Source organism: Acomys minous, assembly GCF_964271855.1.
Source record: "Acomys minous genome assembly, chromosome: 7".
NCBI lineage: Eukaryota > Metazoa > Chordata > Mammalia > Rodentia > Muridae > Acomys > Acomys minous.
The window spans coordinates 3,344,330-3,365,851 of NC_140488.1; the positions used below are offsets into that span (position 1 = coordinate 3,344,330).

The window sequence follows — 21,522 nt, forward strand, 5'->3', positions numbered from 1 at the left end:
TAAATAAATATCTATCACATCTTGTCGTTATCAACTTAAAACACCTATCTAGAAATAAAAATATCTTAACCCCTAAACAACTAAGCTTATTTGTAAAACTAAACTCTCTGGTCTTCAACCCCATCAGAGACTTGAAAAGGAATAAAATTAATTTCTTGAATAAACCAGAGATGCAGGTTAGCAGCTTCCAAAATGACAAAAAATAACAGAGACAGTTTGCTGCCTGAACTATTCCTGAAAACTCTCTATAACATTGGAGCATCATCCTTAGCCTTCTGGCCCAGTATATCTGACAGGCATATTTGTGAGGCAGGAACTATTGAGGACTTGCTTACCCTGTCTTGGCAGAGTTTGGCTGTCAACTCTGTCTGCATTCAAGCTTGCTCATTTTTAGGCAGAATTCTGTCTGTGATAGAAATAAGACCGTTTTGCTCAGTGGCTTGTTTGCCACATTTGAAGCCATCTCCATAAGGAGGTTCATTGATCCTCATCATCTTCTTTGAGGTGGGCTAGGTGTTGCCAGGAGTTAACTTGTCTTGTTGTCAAAGAATCTTTAAAATAGTAAAAATATCTTTAAATGTCATATTCTGTAGGTCTATGAGGTTTTTGAAGACTTTATCTAACTATTTTACTTTATCCATCTATAGAATCATATCTATCTGTTAAACTCCAGGATGTATATTCTTGTGATAAAGACTAATAATTGACCTGACCATGATTTGATTAACTAACAATTAGCTTGTATTACTTAACTATCCTAAACCATCTGCAATAGCACTTTCAAAGTATTGGAAGTAAACCTTGTATCATAATTGAATTGTATGGGTACAATCCCTCATATTAGAGTAGAAATATCTATAATGTGTGTGAAAAGTAATCTTAAATTTGAATTCTATACCAATGTATCAAAATTAAACTTAGTTTGCATTAATATGCAAAATTTATACTAATTAATTAAAAATAACCTTGTTTGTGAGTAACTGTTAAGGCCTTAATTTGGGGAGCAGATTCAATAATCTACTTTTTCTCCTATTTGTCTCTGTATATTTCTATCTTCCCCCTTCATTCTTTTCAATCCCTATCTTTATACCTATGGAAGAAAGATAAAGGAAAAGAGAGACTTCCCTGAGTCCAACCTTGTTTTCTCTCTGAATAAGGCCAACAGTAACTTATAATCAACTCCCACTGAAAATAATCATCTGTAGCTCAAAAGAGTAACTAAAAACCTACCCAAACCCCCTTAGGGGAAATGTAGTATCCTCTTGGATATTTCCTTCCCAATAAATGTCTTGTGCGATGTGTTGTGCAGTGTGACTTTGTGGTATTTTTTCACTCCAGAGTGCCAGGGTGTCTCTCCATCAGAGCTGTAATGTTTCCATTGGGGAAACCATGCTGCTGGAGCAGAGCTATAGATTCAGTAACACCAGAGTATTCAATACCAGCTGCTACACACACACACACACACACACACACACACACACACACACACACACACACATTTTAATAAACTTGACCTGTACAGGATTGGGCCCATCAACATCTTGTTATAGGGATGGGGTTGAGGATAGCCTCACAAAGCCCCAAATAGTTAATAGTTTCTGGGGGAAGGAGAGAATTTCCTCAATGGTGTAGTCACTGATAAGGTGCCAATAGTCATGTAAATAGTCCCTTATCCACGCATTAAGCAACCCTAACAAAACTCAGTGGGTCACAAAAGATAAAATAAAAATAAAAGACATGAAGTACAAAGGGGCTAGTTGGGAGGAGGAAGTAAGAAATGAAGTGGGGACCTGAGGGTAGTAAGCATGACTAAAATACATTATATATATATGAAAATCATAATGAAAATCCTCATCATGTATAGTTAATATATGCTAATAAAACACTTTTTAAGTTTCTTGCAAAACTTGCTTTGCTAGTCTCCTTCACACTCTGGATAATTCCATGCATTTATGTAATCCTAGACAATGTATTCTTTTATGTGTTTTGAATTTACATGAAAGGCAGACAGTTCCACCATATGAAGTTCTTCACCCTAAAGGAATTGGCTTCTGTATGCCACACACAGAACTGACTCTTGTCTACACATCACTTAACATCTATTGGAGTATCCCTCTTCCATGCCATTGACCGTCTTCAGTATGGGATCTTCTGTGCTCCTGTACCCTGCCCTTCATGCTTCTCTGCTTCCCAGGCTTTGGGGAGTTAGGCTGTACTCACTAAATACTTGTATATTAATATCCATATAGAAATATAAAGTCTCATCTCCACAGCACCAGCTCCCAGGAAAATGAGCTCAAAAATTACAGTCTGAGGTGATGCTGACGAAATCCAATTGCACAGACTTCTCCCCGTGAATATTTGAAATCAGTAAGTGTTGCTATTTATAGCCTCCAAAGCTTTCTTTTATTAGATGAGTCCACAGATTATTATACTGCCCTAAGTGTTCACTTCAAAGTGTTCTGAAACATGGTTATTTACCTTTAGTTCAGGCAGCCTTCATCTAAAACTAATGAAACTTTTAGAGGGAAGAAAGTTCATATTGCTAAAAATCAGTGGTTCTCAACTTGTGAATTGTGACCCCTCTGAGGGTCAAAAGACCATTTCATGGAGGTTGCATATCAGATATCCTATATGTCATATATTTACATTATGATTTATAACAGTAGCAAAATTACAGTTATCAAGTAGCAACAAAAATAATGTTATGGTTGGAGATCAGCACAGCATGAGGAGCATCAGGAAGGCTGAGGACCACTGCTGTAAATGAGTTTCTAAAAGAGCGAAGCAGAAGCATCATGGGCAGCTACGCAGGGATCCAAGAGATAATGTCACCCCCAACAAACTTAAAAGTGAATAACGGACTCACCAGTCACCAGAAGGATCTATTCCAATAACTACTAGTGGGACAGATGATCAAGGAAAGACTTTCTACAGAAAGCACTGGAAGAAAATGCTTATATTCCTTTTCAAAATTAAATTGCATATCAGTGTAATGCGGTATTGTCCATAAAATGGATTCAAAGACTTACGTCCAATAGGTTTTACATCATAATACCCAAGTAGATGTCCATAAAGTTAGGACATAAAATTTCTCCTGTCTATATGGAAGAGTTCCCATAGGCTCCATTCAAAGGTAAAAACATATTTACTGAGGACTAGGAGGAGGCAAGAGGAAGTCATCTTAACAGATCTCCAAACATTCACTTTTAAGCTAAGGGCTCATCCATTTGATGGGGAAGGCTAAGAATCTAAGAAGAGCACTTATTCAGGAGTTAAAGAAGGGACTTATTATCTTGGCATTTTCTTTTAAAAATTTTTTTATTTATTATAATTTATTCACATTACATCCTGTTTGTTATCTCCTCGCTCTTAACTTCCTGTTCCTACCCTCCCTCCTTCTTCTGCCCTATTGCCCTCCCTGGACTTCTGACAGAAAGGGAACTCCTCCCCCACCATATGACCTCATCCTATCAGGTCTCATGAAGATAGCATGCTTCCTCTTCCTTTGTATTGGTGAGGACGAAGAGAAAGGGGAACTCTCCTCCAAAGCTGATGGAAGTACAAACTTGTACAACCACATTGGAAATCAATCTGGCACTTTCTCAGGAAATTGAGAATAGTGCTACCTCAAGACTCAGCCATACCACTCCTGGGCATATACCCAAAAGATGCTCCACCATACCACAAAGACAGTTGCTCAACTATATTCATAGCAGCCTTAGTCATAATTGCCAGAATCTGGAAACAACCTAGATGTCTCTCAACTGAAGAATGGATAAAGAAACTGTGGTACATTTACACAATGGAATACTACTCAGTTATTCAAAACAAGGAAATCTTGAAATTTGCAGGCAAACGAATGGAACTAGAAATGATTGTACTGAGTGAGTTAATCCAGAAAGACACACACAGCATACATTCATTTGTAAGTGTCTTGGCATTTTCATCATCTGGTATGGGGCCTCCAAGACACTCTTTCTCCCTTTTCCCTCTGGCCTTAAGACCTGTACAATGAAGATTGATAGCCAATGATCTTGAGATTGTCACTTCCAGCTGTGTGTAGTTATCAGTTTCAAGTACACATAATATTATGGGTTAAAAGTTATTGAACATAAATTTTCACCAAGATATATTGACACAGCAGTTATTTTACAGAGGGAATATAAGCATTGTGATCTGGTACCTTCTAGAATTCAGCAGGCTACAGCACCAAATCCAGATTAAACTAAACAAAATGATCATTGTTGTTCTTCTTAAATGTTACCTTGGTAATATAATTTAATAGGAGCAGGCCAGGTTGAAATCATGAGAAAATTGTATATAATTGACAGGCCTTGTTTTTAAGGCCCAAATTCCATGGTGTATTTAGTAACTGAAAAGCAATAATTTCAACATTCCCATTATTCCAAGTATCCACTTAGAGAAATGGAGACCTATAATTAATATATATGCTATATATGAGACTCTTGATCCATAAACTACATGTGAAAACTATTTTACAATGTAAAAGAAATCCCTCAGGCCCCCTTTGAATTACAAGGCAATGATGACTAGCAACTGAGTCAGTGGAAAATTACCTTGTACACTGAATGCCTGAAATACTTCTCAAAACAAGAGCAAATCAACAAAATAACAGGCTAGACTGAATACACAGGGCATATTATAGAAGAAGCACTTAATGAGCTGGGCAGAGGATGCTGTTTGCTCACCGGCTAAGGTGAATAAAAAGACTCTTTGCCCAAGCTCTTCGTGACAATGCTTTGCTAATTTCCTGAAAAAGAATCTTCTCGTGGTGAGTCACTGCCCTTTTACTGGCATTATTTTAATGATAGAAGATAGAAGAAAATGTCACAATTTAGATCAATGCAGTCTTTGCATGACAGACTGGGTGAGTCACCCAATGAAATTATCAGGGAAGCATGATTACCATTTTTGCTGCCTATATTCTCCCCTGTTACTCTCTGCAAATACATTCAATGAGGTATTTCAAGAGATCTGGTTGCTAGGTATCAGCCTCTTTCAGAGCTCTTCATTTTGACCTCAACACAAAATATGGAAAAATAAATGTATCAGGAGGCATCAAAAGGCTCAGATGCCTGAATTGTTGGTGTGACCACTCTAGTAGCTGGCTCAGAATACAAAAGCAAAAAATACCAAATCCACAGACTTCTGAAATACTTTTACTTTACGGAACACACTGGGATTCTCAAAAGAAAGTGAACTCTTTATACAATCACTTACTTGAAGAGAAAGTGGGTCCAGAATCAAGTTCTCTTTCTTGGTCAAATATTTCATCTTACTTTTAGAGTTCACAAAATGTTTTACTTGCTCTTAAAATGAGAAGCAATAAGCAAAACAAACAAGGTGACTTTTTTTGAAAATGTGACAACTTTATCAGGGTTATGAAGTAAAGATGTGTTGTCATCATGGTAGGAAGAGAGCTCAATCTGTAGCATCAGGGATTTGTAAATGAAAAATACCACGATACCAGTGCATGCCGTGTACAAGAGCTAAGATGCAAAGCAAGCATTATGAAGCATCTGCCAGGCAGAGGAGCGATGCAAAGTCCAGCTCACTGCGCGTGGGAACACAAAAGGCCTCAGCACTTTAGAAGACAAGTTACTGAATTCTTGCTGTTTGTTTAGTTGGTTGGTTGGCTTTGTTTTGTTTTTGAGACACGGTATTTATATGTAGTCCTAACTATCCTGAAACTCACTCTGTAGACCAAGCTGTGTCAAACTCACAGAGATCTGCGTGCCTCTACCTCCCAATTGCTGAGGTTAAAGGTGTGTGCCACCATGTGGGCTTTTTTTCTTATATTAAAAATACTGACTCTGACACCTCCCCTTGGTGAGGAGGCCTGGTGTCACTCAAAGAAAGAATAAACAGGCTACCAAGAAGAGACTTCATAGCCTAAGACCATATAGTGGGAGAGGAGGTCCCCCTTGGTCTTAGACCTAGGGGAGGGGAATAGGGTTAAAGCAGGAAGGAGGGAAGAACGGGAGGATACAAGTGATTAGAGAACAATTGAGTTGTAATCTGAATAAATTTAAAAAAATACTCTCGTCATACCATATGTTCCAGCAATCTTGCTCCTTGGTACACATCTATATATGCTGAAAAAACATGTTTCCTCAAGAACCTATATATGAATTTTGATACTATTTTATTCATACCTACCTTAACTTCAAAACAACCAAGGTATCTTACCAGAGATGAGTGGATAAGCTGTAACAGGCAAGAGAACCAAGTACCATTCAGTAATAAAATAAATGAATCATCAAGTCAAAAGACATAGTAGAAGCTTCCACTCTAAGAAGCCACTCTAAGAAGCCCACAGATATGCTAGATGACTCTACATATATAAAATTCCACTGGAAACGGCAGATAAAATAATCAGTGGTTAGCAAGGCTTGGAGAGAGGGAAAGATGAGCATGAGGCACACCAAAGATTTTTAGGCAGTGAAACTATCCTACATGATTGTAGTGGTGGCTACATGTCATCGCACATGTTTGAAGACCCACAGAATGAAGTCTAATACAAACTGTGGACTTTGGATGATAACCATGTGCCAGTGTTTATTCATGTTGATGGAGGTGAGGTGGGGGTGAATAGAGGAGAGAAATGGTGACTCCTATACTTTGACCTCAATTATTTTAGATGAGCTATTTCACAACAAATAATTGCTGCTAAGAAGTTCCTAATTAGGAGATAGGGAAAGATAATCACATTACTAGAGCCATCTTACATATTCATAACTACTCAACTTGTCAATGCTTCTTTTGTTTAAATAATTACATACATTTGAACATGTGATCAGAGCTCAGAAAGCTTGCTCCATGAGTTGATGATATACCTGTTGGGCCAGCAAGATGGCTGTTTTTTGAAGACCCGATTTTGATCCCTAGAACCCACATGGTGGAAAGAAAGAAGTGACTCCTTCAAAGCTGTCTGCTGACCTTCACGTATGCACTGTGATATACAAGAACATGTATGTACTCATGTGTACACACATAATAACAACAACATAATAAATATGTAAAATTTTAAATAAATCTTTTCAATGGACTATGGTCATGTTATAAACTATCGTCATGAAGATACACAAAGGTTACAATCAGGAGGAAGCCTGTTTTAGTACTAATACATAAAGCTATTGATGCAAATAATATAACTGTAATTATTTATTGTGATGTTTATCTTCATTGTCAACTTGACTTGATCTTCTGATTTCATGAAAGACACCATTTTGGCTATGTTTGTGAGGGGCTTTTCAGTGATGCTTCCCTGAGGAGTAATGAACTACCTGAATGTGGATGGGGTACACAGTCAAGGGGGGCATGAATAGAAGGGGGAGTTGAGCACCAGCATTCTTGTCTCTGTTTCCCACCTGTGGATGCAATGTAACCAACTGTCACATTCCTGATGCCATGCCTTTCCTACTCTCCTAAGTCACAGCTATGAAGAACTATTCAAATGACATCAACTACAAAGAATGAGCATTTTCTAGAAACTATTGTGTTGCAGGTAAGGATAGAAATCACTTCACTTCCCGTGCCTTACAGGCCAGGACCAGCTGCCTCGGTGGCTTTGGAATACAAAAAGCACATATTAATGAGAAAGGGAAAGATTTCTCTAAAGGAGCATAAGACATCAACGTTTGCTTACTTGTTAGATACATTTCACATCTGGTCTGTACCAGTCCCAGAGCCGGACACTAGGCACATAGAGTGGGGGCAAAATTTGACTGACTTGTCTGTGTGTCTGGCCCTGTGTTGATTTCTAGACTCAGGTAGACACCAGAAATGGGAACAAGTCTGTTGAGGACTTGACTGCTTCTCAACTTGTCATTGTCACTGGTGTTCTGAGAAACTCGTGACCTATGCAGAAAACTGAGGCGATGGGGCTCCGGCTTTTACGGCCTACCTATATTTCCTGCTGAGACCTCTCTTTTCTGTTGGCTATAAAGGAATACCAAGTAGAGTCCTTCTTATATTCATCTCAGAATTTTTAGGGAGGGTCCTAGTGCAATGTGACAGGGATCCTCATAAGATGACATTAGGACAAACTTACACAAGAAATGGCCATTTGAAGACAAAACAACAACAAACAAACAAACATCTGCAAGGCAAGAAGAGAGGCTCCAGGGAAAATCGGCCTGACCCACACCTTAATCTCATAATTCTGGCCTCAGCATTGTGAGGAAATACAGTGTCTCCTGAGCACTGGGATCATAGGAGTGTGCCACCAAGCTCGGTTTGCAGTTGTCTAACCCACTGGTGGTGCTTTGTTACAGCAGCCTCAGGAAACTCATATATGGGATGGAGTTACTGTCCCATCCCATTTATGATGTCAGTTTGCAAACAGAATGGAGAAGAGTGAGGGGAGATCTTGGGTCATATTAGGGCCTCCTGTCAACTACAGCGGGCAGTTCTATCAAACCCCTTGGCCAACTCATTTGAGCATACTGGTTTAACTTTTGGAAGGCTTAGTTCATTTGTTGAGCTTTCTACTACTATTTTTCCTATTTATCCATTTACTCAACTTTTAACTTTAGTTGGTTCAATAAGACTAGGAGAGGAGTAGAGGAAGAGGACTGTGTCTCTAACTAGAAGCTATAGAAATATTGCTGACCCTCCATATACATGGCTTACATATCTATGGATTTGATGAGCCAGTCATAGTAATTGGAAAATTGTAACTGTAATAATAATTCATAGATTTTTTGGCATTATGCCCTATACACTATAGGAAGAATACTATATGGCAGCTATCTACATATAATTTACATCATATTAGGCATTATGAACAATCCACTGGTACCAAAGTATACAAAAGCATGTGTGTACATTCTATGCAAATACTCTGCCTTTTATATAAGGGACTTGAGATGTATAAAGAGATGATGATATGGTGGTGATAGAAAGGAAGGGGGTGGAAAATGGGGGTGCTATAGGGCTTCAGAGCTAAACAGAGTCCCAGGAACACAATGCCATGGGAACAGATTTAAAAAAAAAAAAAAAGGAACTTGACCCTGCTCCAACCATTTGGTTCTCTTCCTGAGTCATGACTGACAGAATTTGGTAGAGGAAAATTGTACTAGGATCTTCCTGTTTCTTAAGGCAGAGTCCTCACACAGATTTGAGGTCTGCTAAGGCATGGTCCCACCAATAGACCCGATAGGCTGTGGTCATATGGTGGGGAAGGAGGTCCCCTTCTGTCAGAGGTCTAGGGGAGGGGAATAGGGCAAAAGAGAGAGGGGGGGGGGGAGAATGGGAAGATACAAGTGAGGGGATAACAATCAGCATGTAATCTGAATAAATTATTAAATAAATAAAATGTGAAAAAATTTAAAAATTCAATGCTTGTTCTGTACGCACATTAATATTTGTTCCCTGTCCCAAAGTGCATTTTGTCATGAAAATGTGTTCAACACGGTGAAGGCTTGTTGCTGGGTTCATAGAACCCTGGATGTAAATTTTATTCAACACAAATACTATGAGGCATAGTCATGTTTTAAACAAACACTTTCAAGTCCCACATTTTAGAATGCCCATTTAGTGATACAACTGCAAATCTCTCCTAGAAGGTGCATTAGGAGGCACATGTGGGCCCTCTAACTTGCCCCTGGTTTCCTAGCTGCACCCTCAGAGGTTTCGAGTTAAAGGTCTAGGTTACATTTGCACAATTGGTAGTTTTTAATTACATTCCACAGTCTGGTTCCAGTCACCATAGAAGCAGCACTCGTTGGTTTCTATAGTGCTGTTACCTGTGTCCTGAGCTCCCTGGCCATTTCATTATCTGTACTTTTGAAACAAAGTCATTTTAAATGATAGCTGGAATTGGGCGGTATTCTTTACCAAGGATTAGTTGGAGTTCTCAGGAACCAAAGGAACCTGGAGCCAGTGCAACAAGATGCAGGAAAGTAGTCTCGTGTGTGTGTGTGTGTGTGTGTGTGTGTGTGTGTGTGTGTGTGTGTGTGTGAGATGCTGGATTTGCTACACATCTCCAGGCATTCTCTTCTTGCATTTAGTCTCAAGTATTTTTGAACCTTATTCCTTTAGTAGTATTTCAAATCCATTCACTCTCCCAAACCTACAAGATGATTTGTGTTTTGAAATAGAAACCCATGTAGCACAGGTTGGTGTCATACTCCATATGCAGATCAGGGTGAACTTGAGCATCTGGTCTTCCTTCGCCTCCTAAGTGCTGAGATTTTATATATGTACCATCACACCTGCCTGAAGCAAGCTTTCTTTAACCTAGCCCCAAATCATCCTAACTGGTCCACCCTAGTTGGAATGTAACCAGTACTTAAGCTATATGGCACACACAGAAACAAACATACATTTAAATACTGAGATCTGCACATATTCTACATTATAAACAGAAGCAAGCACACACATTTTTTTTAAACCAGAGGTTAATAAAACAATACCCACTGAATGAGGACACAGCACAGTAGCATTACAAATACTTTAATGACAACAGATGGTAAATTAATACAAATTACGGGCTACAATACACTGAATACGAAACCCATTCAGGTAAAGACTAGAAAAGCATCGCTTAACAATTCAGTCTGACTCAAGTGGCTAAGATATCCAGGCCCCATTGTGATGATACAAGCTTTACACACAGAACATTGGCACCCCCACCCCCACCCCACCTCCAGTCAGCTTGCTAATCAGTGCCGCAGCACGGCCAGCGACACTGGTGACTGAAAATTCTAACACTTAGCATCGACATCAAGGGACATCTCCGTAACATGTTCACCAAGCAAAACTCAGACAAGAATATGTGAACGTTCTTTGCAAACTGTAAGGTGCTGTGCAGATGTTGTTAGCTATTGCTATTATTCCTGTTCAATGAGTTTTCACCGAACGTGGAAGGAAGACTAGATTGTATAACTGACAATATGACTTACAGAACATCTTAAAAAGAACAGATACTTCAAGCACACATAGCAATTAACAGCGTGGCCGGCAGCGATATGGAGACACCCTAGACTTTTGTAAGGAGTACAGGCCCAAGCCATTCACAGGTTGGTGATGTAGTGATGGGTACGTTCTCAATGTCTCTAAAGTAAGGTATTTTTAAGGTAACGCCATCCCCCTGAAGAGTTTTGCCAAGCCGTGAGAGTGTACTCCAGCACAATTCTGGTGAAATGAACTTAAAACTTAGGAGTAGGATAGTTGTGTATTTCACTAGTGAAGGACATAGACCTCTTGACAGTAAAGAAACCTGCCACTGGCCTACGTGACCAATACCGTATTATCATTGAACCATTTACCAAATGGGCCTAACAAGTCTACAAATTGACTACGCTCAAAATATATGGAGACACATGTAAAACAGGATTTCAATTCTTTCATGTACCTTCTGCTTTTGCCTTCCTTGGGTCCATCTTACTTGTTTACTTTTACTGACCTGTTTGACTGCCTTGTCTACATAAAATTTATATGAAAATAAACACAATCCCACTGGTTGCTTTTAATAATGCCAAATTGGTTGGGTTTCTGTTTGTTTTTGTAGGGTTTCTTGTTGTTTTGAGCCAGGGTCTCATGAAGTCCCAGGGTGGCCTTCAACTCCTGATCCTTCTACATCTGCTTCCTAAATACCCTAAGTAGAGGTATATGCCATCACGGCTGGCTCAGTATGGCTTTCCAGATAAACTTTCAAGTTACTATAATTACTGTTAATTCCCATGAAACAGTTATTTTGAATAGCAGGCTTAAAATCCTTTACTATCATTGCAAACCAGAATGCTACTCTAACATGTTAAATGGCATCCATTTGAAGAGTAAATGATACAGCAGACTTCCACTTTTTCAGCACTGGGAGAAAGGATTCTTCAGAGGGCAAATCAGAAGGTGGGGAATGTACCGTTACAGTAAATGGGGTTAAATCAGTAGTTTGCACTCACATTTCAAGTTCTATGCCCTAATTGAGATTACTGTTACAATCAGGTTTGAACATCAGTGAACGTATTCCTGCCGGAAAACACTTAATGGTTCAACTGTAGCTTTTCTTCTAACACATAAAATATGAACTTTGTACAAGAGAAAACTAATTTTTAAAAACCTTGAAAAAATGTCTATTTGTCAAATACCACATTGATTAACATACCTAATGGCAGCAAACTCATAAGTGAGCAGTCAAAACCCTAGAAAAATTGCTTCAGAACAAATCTATTTTGTAACAATTCTAAATATCAATGTGAATATCTTGTTTTAATGTTCAAACTGTATTTTATTCCCAAGGGAAAATTACACGTATTTACATGTATCCCTGGTTAAAATACTTAAAAAGACATGTACCATTAGTTAGCAAATGTGTGAAATAAAACAAAATAATTCAACAGTATATTTTACAAATGTACATTATTCCTAAAGTACAAGAAAAAAGCCTTGGCAATATGTAAAAAGAAACTGAATGGACAATTCTAAATACAATAGGCCACCTACTAAGGAAATCATCTAGAAATCTAGCACACAGTGTCTGAGACTCAAATATCACGATACTAAAGACTGCAAATCTTTATGAGATAAAGACCCTTATATTTAGAATATTCACTCTTAAATACATTCAAACTACACACAATTAAATTTAAGAATTACCAAAATCCTTTAATAATCACATCAATCTTGATTTTAGCAACAATAATATGACACAAACACATATTTTGATGTCTAATTACCTATTTTTCTAGTCTAGTTCCACAGCTTGAAAATAACAGCAGACAAGTCAATCATGGCCGACATCTAAGCAGGGGCCATTCACTACATTAATATTACCAGTAACAGGTATTTGAATTTTCTTCATTTTTATAATTATATTTAACTAGTATATAAAAACAAAAAGCATACATGCTTACAGGGTACCATGTAATGTTTTGATATATGCACATTTTATATAGTATTTAAATTGGGTTATCATCTCAAAATTTTGTTACTTCCTTATGGTAAAAACACTGAAATGTGAATTTTAGAATAAAGATAGTATGTGCTTTGTAAAACAATGGGTAATTATCACACATCCGAAAAACTGCAAATAGCACTTTGGCGAAATTAGCAAGATTTAAACTTAAACCAAGGTTGTAGTATATGTAGAATCAACATTAAAAAACATCTTTTAAAATAGGGCAGGGGTGTGAAATAAACTACTGATGATCTGCAGGTAGTAATATTCTGGACCTATCTTTACTTTTTTCCTATTTTTATATGTATTTTTCCAGTGTTTTACAGAATATATATTATGATGTTTTATTAAGAAATAAATATTTGGGGGACAGCATTTTTAGATTATATATACACAGCACCAAGTGCTTTGTGTGACCATAGACTGAAAGTACTAAAGCAAGGTAACAGGGCTTTTTTCTGGGGTAGGGGTGTTCTCATGGAAAAAGACTTCAAGGATCAGCCATAAACACAGAATATAGCTTAGTTCTCATTAAAAAAAATAAAAAAGGATTAGCAGACCAAAAAACCCTCCAAGAATACCTCATAAGTAATGTGATAATGGGATATTTCAAGACTGTATACACTCTGAGTGTGGATGCTGAACATTTTGGCATTCTAATACTTATCACATCCTATCTATTTTAAAGTAGGACAATGCATTAAATGGGATTTCAATAAAGTTGATGAATGAAGCCTAATTTCAAAGCAAAGTGAGGGCACAATGTTAGTATAATAACCACAATGCTGGCAATCAGCTCAATTCTTTACCCTCAGTAGTCCTAAATCCTTTTGTATGAGTGGGTGTGACTTCAGTGACTTTCCCCATTAAATAATGGAATGTGAGAGTTATCTTTCCTCAGTGACATTCAGATTAACTAAAATGCCTATAATCTAAGTAACTTTCCACAGGAAATTAGAATCTCAAATCCAAGGGCCTGGTTATTTTCCAGAAAGTCCTCTAGTGAAAAGGAAATATAGAATTGCTTCACTGTTTCTTGGTATACCCAAATAAATAAAAGTGAAAAGCAAGTAAAAGCTAAATTGTTACAATTTTTTGTTGTAAGATAATTAAAGTCTTCCTAGGATAAGATATAACTCATTTAGCATACACATTTGTACCTTTTTAACTTTTCCAAATTTTCATTTGCAAATTGAGACTCAAAGTTCAAAGTGACCTTATTATTGTGTGGGTCAAAATTTAGCCAAATGCGACTGACTCCTTAAGACTGATTTTAACATGTTCTTTCAACTTTATTCAAACAAAATGTATTTATTATCAATACCTCAGAAGTATTTAACATATTCAAAAAATAAATTTCATGCTATCAAAAGGTGATGTTCACTTTAATCCTGTTTGCCTTCACGCCACTGCCGTGAGCCTTCATTCCAGGCCACATAGACAAACAAGGCCAGAACCACATGAACAGCAACAACGGCAACAATTGCAGCATAAAAATAGCTGTCTCTATTAGACATTCCAAGGGCACCTATCAAGAAAAGAAAAAAAAATTTCATTTTATTCCAAACTTAACAAACTACAAAATTCAAAGCCTAAGGATTCTGTTTGTGATAAAGACCATTACAGAAAACAACAACCAATCAAAATACAGAAGTGTATAGTGGAGGGGGTGGGTGGACGGGGACAGATGACAAGAGACTGAGGAGGCCACCTTCTAGCCAGGCAGTACCTATAGTGGAGGGAGGGGAACACCAATCCACCTACAAAACCTTCAACCCTAAATTTACCCTGCTTACAAGATATGCAGAGATAAAGATAGAGCCTCAGGCAATGTCCAACCAATGCCTGGCCCAACCTGGGACCCACCTCAGGGGACACAGCCAGTCCCCGACACTATATATGATACTATGCTTGCAGACAGGAGCTTAACATAACGTTCTGAGATGCTCCACCCAGTAGGTGCGACTCACAGCCAAGCATTAGGTGGAGCTCAGGGAGTCCTGTGGAAGAGTGGGATAGAAGGACCAGAGGGGACAAGAACGCTGCAAGAAGACCAACTGAGTCAATTAACCTAGACCCATGGGGACTTACAGAGACGGAAGCACCAACCCAAGAGCAGGCATGGACTGGACCTAGGCCCCCTGCACAGGTGTAGCAGGTGGGCAGTTTGAGCTTCATGGGGGAACCCTAGTAAGGGGAGCAGGTGCTGTCTATGACATGGACCCTGTTGCCTGCTTTCAATCACTTCACCCTAACAGGGCTGCCCTGTCTGGCCTCAGTGGATGAGAAAGAGCTCAGTTCTGATTGAACTTGAAGTGATGGGGCAGGTTGGTGGGGGGTGCTCCCCTTTTCTGAGTACAAGGGGAGAGGGGCAAGAGGGTAGAAGGGAGGGACCGGGAGGAGAAGAGGGAGGGGGCTACAATCAAGATGTAAAGTGAAGGAAGGAAGGAAGGAAGGAAGAGTAGTTATGGAGAAAGAAAGAGAGAGGGAGAGGGAGAGGGAGAGAGAGAGAGAGAGAGAGAGAGAGAGAGAGAGAGAGAGAGAGAGAGAGAAGCTATAAAGCCTAGTCCCAAGGAATACATCTACAAAACACTTCTGCTCCTCAGGCTTAGGCAACATTGAAGAAGATGGGGAAAAAGATTCTAAGAGTAGAGTAAGAAGATCAGGGAGTCTGCTGTAAGATTTCACCTCCTAGTAATGTCAGAAGCTATACCCATGGAGTCTCACCAACATGACTGCCTAAGCATGAGCTGAACAGGGACAGCAACAATAGACATGCAAAAGTGAATGGAGAAAAACCCAGGAGGCCTCAACCCTATACAAAGAACTTCAAGCAACTAATGCTGGGAATAGGAAAAATAGTCTTCCCCAGGGAAGAGCGCACCAGGTGCTCATCCTACACCAAATGGCCAGCCCTGAAAACATATACATATAAGTAACATGATACAGACTGAGCATGTTGTACTTACGTATTTAGGAACATACCCACACACAAACACAAACAATAATTAATGAAAAGAGAGCAAGGAAGGGTATATAGGAGGTTTGGGAAGGAGAAAAGGGAAGGAAAAAAATGTATATTATAATCACAAAAAGTAAAAGAAATAATACAATTATAAAACAAGAAAAACTGAACAATTATAGTCTTATAAAGAAGACATAAAACAAACATGAAAGACAAAATGGCTTGTTAGAATGAGCAGAGAGGTACATATGGATGCCTCCTCCATCTCTTCCTCCTCCTCCTTCTGTCTCCCATTATTTGCAAGCTCTCACTCCTGTAGACCAGTGTGGCTGGGAACTGAGATCCTCTCGTCTCCATTTCTTAAGTACCAGTATTACAGGTGTGAACTACCATGTCTATTTCAGTTTCAAATTCAGACCAGCTGTTAGGAAATATTCTTGACATTTTGCCACTGGCTATCATAACTAATCTCATCATTTTTTACAAATAATATTTATGAATAAAAGTAAGATTCCAGGCTGGGCGGTGGTGGCACACACCTTTAATCCTAGCACTCAAGAAGTAGAGACAGGCAGATCTTTGTCAATTCAAGGCCAGCTTGGTCTACAAAGTGAGTCCAGGACAGCCAAGGCTATATAGAGAGACCCTGTTTTGAAAAATAAAATAAATTAAAAAATAAATAAGATTCCATGTAAAAGACAATGAAAGGCATTTATAAAAAGAATTATTTATAAGTTAAAAATAGTTCAACATGACAAACGATTAACATTGCCTGCTCTATAGAAATCAGCAAATATTAATGACATTTGCTTTATTTTTAATAGCAATGTGATTTTTGTTATTATTTTAAGAATGTTTAGGACAAGAAGGAACTTATACATATTTGTACTACAAATCTCTGATTTTATACATACTTGTATAAAATTTGTATATTAGTACATATTTAAGAGTAATTAGAGAAAATGAATGAGCACTACAAACAGAATTGGTACTTTACAGATCTTCCCTTGTGAGAATGCAGGAAAGACATGTTGCCACAGTTCCGTAAGTGTCCATAGGGGAAGTCAAAAGAACAGTGCCCATGACACAGACATTGGAATTAATTACCCTGTCTCCATCTCCCATTTCCACCAGTTACTTGTAGTGCAGACTGCAATTACTTTAACATTTTTTTGTGTCACACTTCTAAAATGATGACACTACAAATTAATTCAAAAGTTTGTTGTGGGGATTCTATAGGCTAATTCATGTAAAACATTTAAAGCAATATAGTATATGTAATAAATAAGCGCCCCCCCCCCAATGTGGTGTTTGTCTGTCTTTGAGACAGTGTCTCATGTAGCCCAGCTTGGCTGCCACTTGTTTTATGAGTTCAGGTCCTAATCCTGCCTCTACCCTACGAGTATTACAGGCACGCAGCATCACACCAGGCCAACCAAAGCATATGAATTCTCACTGACTATACATTTAACTAGTTAAGCAAAAGGAAGAGGAAAACAAGTTTAACAATAAAAAGATTCATAAAAACTCACAACAAATTAGAAAAGAAAAATATCTTCAAATATGTAAAACCTACCTTCAAATACATAAGATTTAGTTGTAAAATATAACCCGATAGGAAGTGTGATCATTAAAGCTGTGAAGAAGAGGAGTGTCTTCAGGGTTGAAGCTAAAGAGTTTTCATTTCTGGAAGAAAGTGAACAAACAACATTTTCACAAGCCGTATCCAAACATAATAATTATCCTCCTGAAGGTAAAAGAATTCTGAGGCAAACAGCTTCCTCCTTCCTGAAATTGGCAGAGGAGCAAGCATGCATATGAGTGTGCCTGAGCCACAGCTCTGGGCTTGGTGGGCATGCAGAGGTGCACACCCCTAAAAATTACAGCAGAACATCCCAAACCCATTTGTGAGCAAACAGCTCCTCCCCAAGGACTGTGCACACTTCTGCTCCAACCAGAACACTCAACCACAAATAAATTAAACCAGAAAAGACAGATTTTTTTTTTAGAATCAAGCTAATCTAAAGTTAAGGTCTCACAGAACATACATATTTTTTTTCAAACACTAGATCTAAAACCTATACTTAACATTAATGCACAGTTTGTGTAATTTGAAGCTGTTCTGAAATTTCAGAGAAATGTACTTTCATAAAAATCAAGATGTGTGTGTGTGTGTCTTTAGATGGGTTTGTATATGCACAGACAATGAAGGTAGACATTTCTACAATTCTATATACATATGTGAAATCTTAAATTAAAAAATAACCAAATCTATACAAAGAATAAAGCAGTAGCAACCATGCATAAGGGAGAAAATATGAACTATTGGTCAAAGTGCAAAAAAAAAAAAAAGCAGTCACAACGATACTAAGTTTAAACAGTCAATGAACAACATGAATATGGTATCTCATAAAAGTGTATTGTTAAGCTTTCCTCGTACATGTGGGAAAAATTAAATCTTACTCATGTTTACTGTCATGGAAGAAAACATTCTAACATTAGCTTGGAGTACCTAAATGGGTTACCTTTTACTACACTACCTTTTACTACACTCGGACTCTGTTGAGCTACCTAATTCTCATGGGGGGGCGTCCAGTGAGAGACAGAGGGATACACACATAGATATCCCTTAAGCTGTTCCTTAGTACTTAATTTTTAATTTCAGTAATTTATTATGTAATTGTCATGAAGAATATGTGGTAATGGATAGCCAAATATATGAAAATACTCACTAATCAACCATTTCTTTTCTTGGTCTTAGAAAAGCACCGAACTTTAGATTGTCTTAGTGGTAAATTCATACTGTAGGCATGCAAAATTCAAGTTATTTATCTACCTTAATAAGGACCAAATACTGATTGGTTATTGGTACTCATTAGCTAGCTAGTTATTTAGTTTTCGATATCAGGGGTTGAACTCAGAGCTTCATACATGCTAGGCAAATGCTCTCCTACTCAGCTGCCTCTCTGGCTCTTTTCACTATTCTTTTGAGACTGTGTCTCCCTAAGTTGCCCATGGGAGCCTGGAGCGCACTCTGTAGCCCAAACTGGCCTTGAGCTTGTGCTCCTTCTGCCTCGGCATTCCCAACAGCTGGTAGTAAGAAGCCTATGCCACTATGTCTGCTGTGTTCTTTAGAGTTTCTCTTTTAAATATCTCCTATCTGATATAATTTTTACAAGCATGGGGCCAGACAGGTGGCTCAGCAGTACTACTCTTCCAGAGAAGCAAAGTTCCATTCCCAGAAGCCATATTAGGCAGCTCACAACTGCCTTAACTTCAGCTCCAGAGAATCCAATGCCTCAAACCTCCTAGGAGACTAGAATTTAATCTGCACATACCCACATGTACATGTGCACACAAATACACACACAATTTAAAATATTAAAATTTTAAAATAATTTTATAAACACTTATTACTGAAAAGATGATACAATGCAATAAAATATTAGAGTGAAGAAAAGCATGGTTCCACCATGCAAATATAACCTTGTCTATATATTAAAGTACATCCCCCCCATAGCCTGTATGTGCATGTTAACAATTTATGACCTATTATTTTCAGTACTTTTGTATTATTCTCTACCTTAAACTTCAAAACTTTGACTCTTCTCTGTTACAACCTCAGTAATTTAATATGATTTTGCCATTCCACAAACATAAGAATACAAACTAAGATGGCTGAAATAGCACATAATACAATCCCATGGAACACACTTGCAGTCTGTCATTGACCAAAACATCCAAAGTATATGATTGGATAGTTAAAGATAAGTGTACAAACTTAAAAAATAAAAGCTAACCAACTTTCTCCTTGGTGTCTAGCTGGCGCAATAGTACCAGTGACATGTTCTAAACAAAGCAATGGATGCCATTTGATTGATTTTATACCTTTGAATGGGGGTTATGAGACCTGTCAGAAATGAGGAATGAATGGAAAAGCCGGAATTAACGTTTGCTATAAAAAAGAAAAACGTTCTCAATGAATCTTACCATGCTCCTGCCCTTCCTACTTCTTTTCCCTGCTTCACACAAACTTCTGCAGCAAACATTGACCAGAGGGGACCACATCACCTTTGTCAGAGGCAAGACTTACAGTAGAATTCTTTCTTCTACTTTAAGATTTCATTGAAAATGAAGTCCATTAAAAAATACTAGTAACTGCATTCTTAGTGTGCTTAGTAAGGATTTCTGTTGGTAGCTGGGCGTGGTGGCGCACGCCTTTAATCCCGGCACTCAGGGAGGCAGAGGCAGGAGGATCTCTGAGTTGGAGGCCAGCCTGGCCTACAGAGTGAGTTCCAGGAGAACCAGGGCTACACAGAGAAACCCTGTCTTGAAGAATAAACAAATAAACAAACAAAAAGACCTGTTGGTATTCTTACAAACAGTAATTTTTACCAAAAAAAAAAAAATCCCCATTAACATTACAGGAGAAAAGGATCACATGGCTTTGGATTCAGTAGGTGTGGTGAGATGTCAAACTTCAAGCCATTGTAATCGTGTGGTCTAAATTTGTGACCTTGGGTGAGTCACTTAAGTGAATGCAACTTCCTTTTCTTCCAAAGTTCAAAACTAAGCAGTCAGCCAAACTAAGAGTTAAGAAATCTGATGCTGTCAATTAACGGTTGGTCACTTCTTCCCCAACCCCTTGCCTACTGAGAGCCTAGTACAATAGCCCAGTCCTACTATTAACATTCCTTCTGTTCAGTCACCAGTCCCCATGCTACTGAGTGACTCCCCACCCCCAAGCCCCAAATGAGCGAGGCTGCTTCACCCGAGGGCTAGCCTCCACACTCCATTCACGCACCAGATATTTAAAAACAAAAACAAAACAAAAAACCATGTGATGCAGGGCCCTGGTAGCTTTCAAGATAATGGCGGCTGGGCGCTGATCCTCGAGAAAGCACACCTGGCAAAGGGAGACTGCAAATCAGCAACCTCGCCAAATAACTAGGAGAGGAAGTGCAAAGAAACGTGAACCGAGGGCTGGCCTGCTTGCTTATATTATATGCTGGATCATAAATGAAAGGTGAGGCCGGCCATTCAGAAGCTGCAAGTTCCAAACTACTTTCCTTCTTCATCAGCCTGCAGTGAACCGCGGAGGAGCCAGAGCCCAAGTCCACCCAGTTTGTCTCCTGCCTTGCCTGGGGCGCGCTCTAGGCCAGAGCCGAGCTGATCCAGCAAGGTTACCCAGCCGAACTCAGAGATACCTGAACTCTGGAGGCTGCAGCGCGTTCAGTGCTGCTTTATCAAGGCGCTCCATGGCGTGGCCGCGATGCAGCAGCAGGCGCAAGGTAGCTGGCGGGATTCAGAGGCCGCTGGGAGGCAGATAGTACTAGGCCGGTCGCACCGGAAGTGCCCGGGCCCAAACGACGCTTGTGCAGCACAGCGCGGCGGCGCGGCGTAGTGACGCGGGGCGGCAGCGCGCGTACGCCCCAGGAGGTCGCGAGCGCTCACGTGACTTACCCGCGGCGCTTTCGTGGTGGCCTAGCCGCTGCCAGTGGATCTTTCTCCAGGAGCAGGCCCGGCGAGTAGCCTAGCCACTCTACGTTGAGCCGGGACTTTCCGCGCAGCATCGTACTCCCGGGCCCAGTGCTTTTCGTCCACCCCGCGGTACCACTTGCGATGTCACTGG

At 39.2% G+C, this 21,522-nt stretch overlaps 1 protein-coding gene across 1 annotated transcript; it reads right to left on the reverse strand.

Annotated features, from left to right (window-relative positions):
* Positions 1–10,466: 10,466 nt before the first annotated feature.
* On the reverse strand, positions 10,467–21,285 carry VMA21 (vacuolar ATPase assembly factor VMA21). The gene is made up of 3 exons (XM_084790404.1): positions 21,098–21,285; positions 17,467–17,576; positions 10,467–14,453 (listed from the first exon to the last, which is right to left on the reverse strand). The coding sequence occupies exons 1-3, from the start codon at positions 21,148–21,150 to the stop codon at positions 14,311–14,313; spliced, it is 306 nt and encodes a 101-aa protein (XP_084646530.1). The 5' UTR covers positions 21,151–21,285; the 3' UTR covers positions 10,467–14,310.
* Positions 21,286–21,522: the final 237 nt, after the last annotated feature.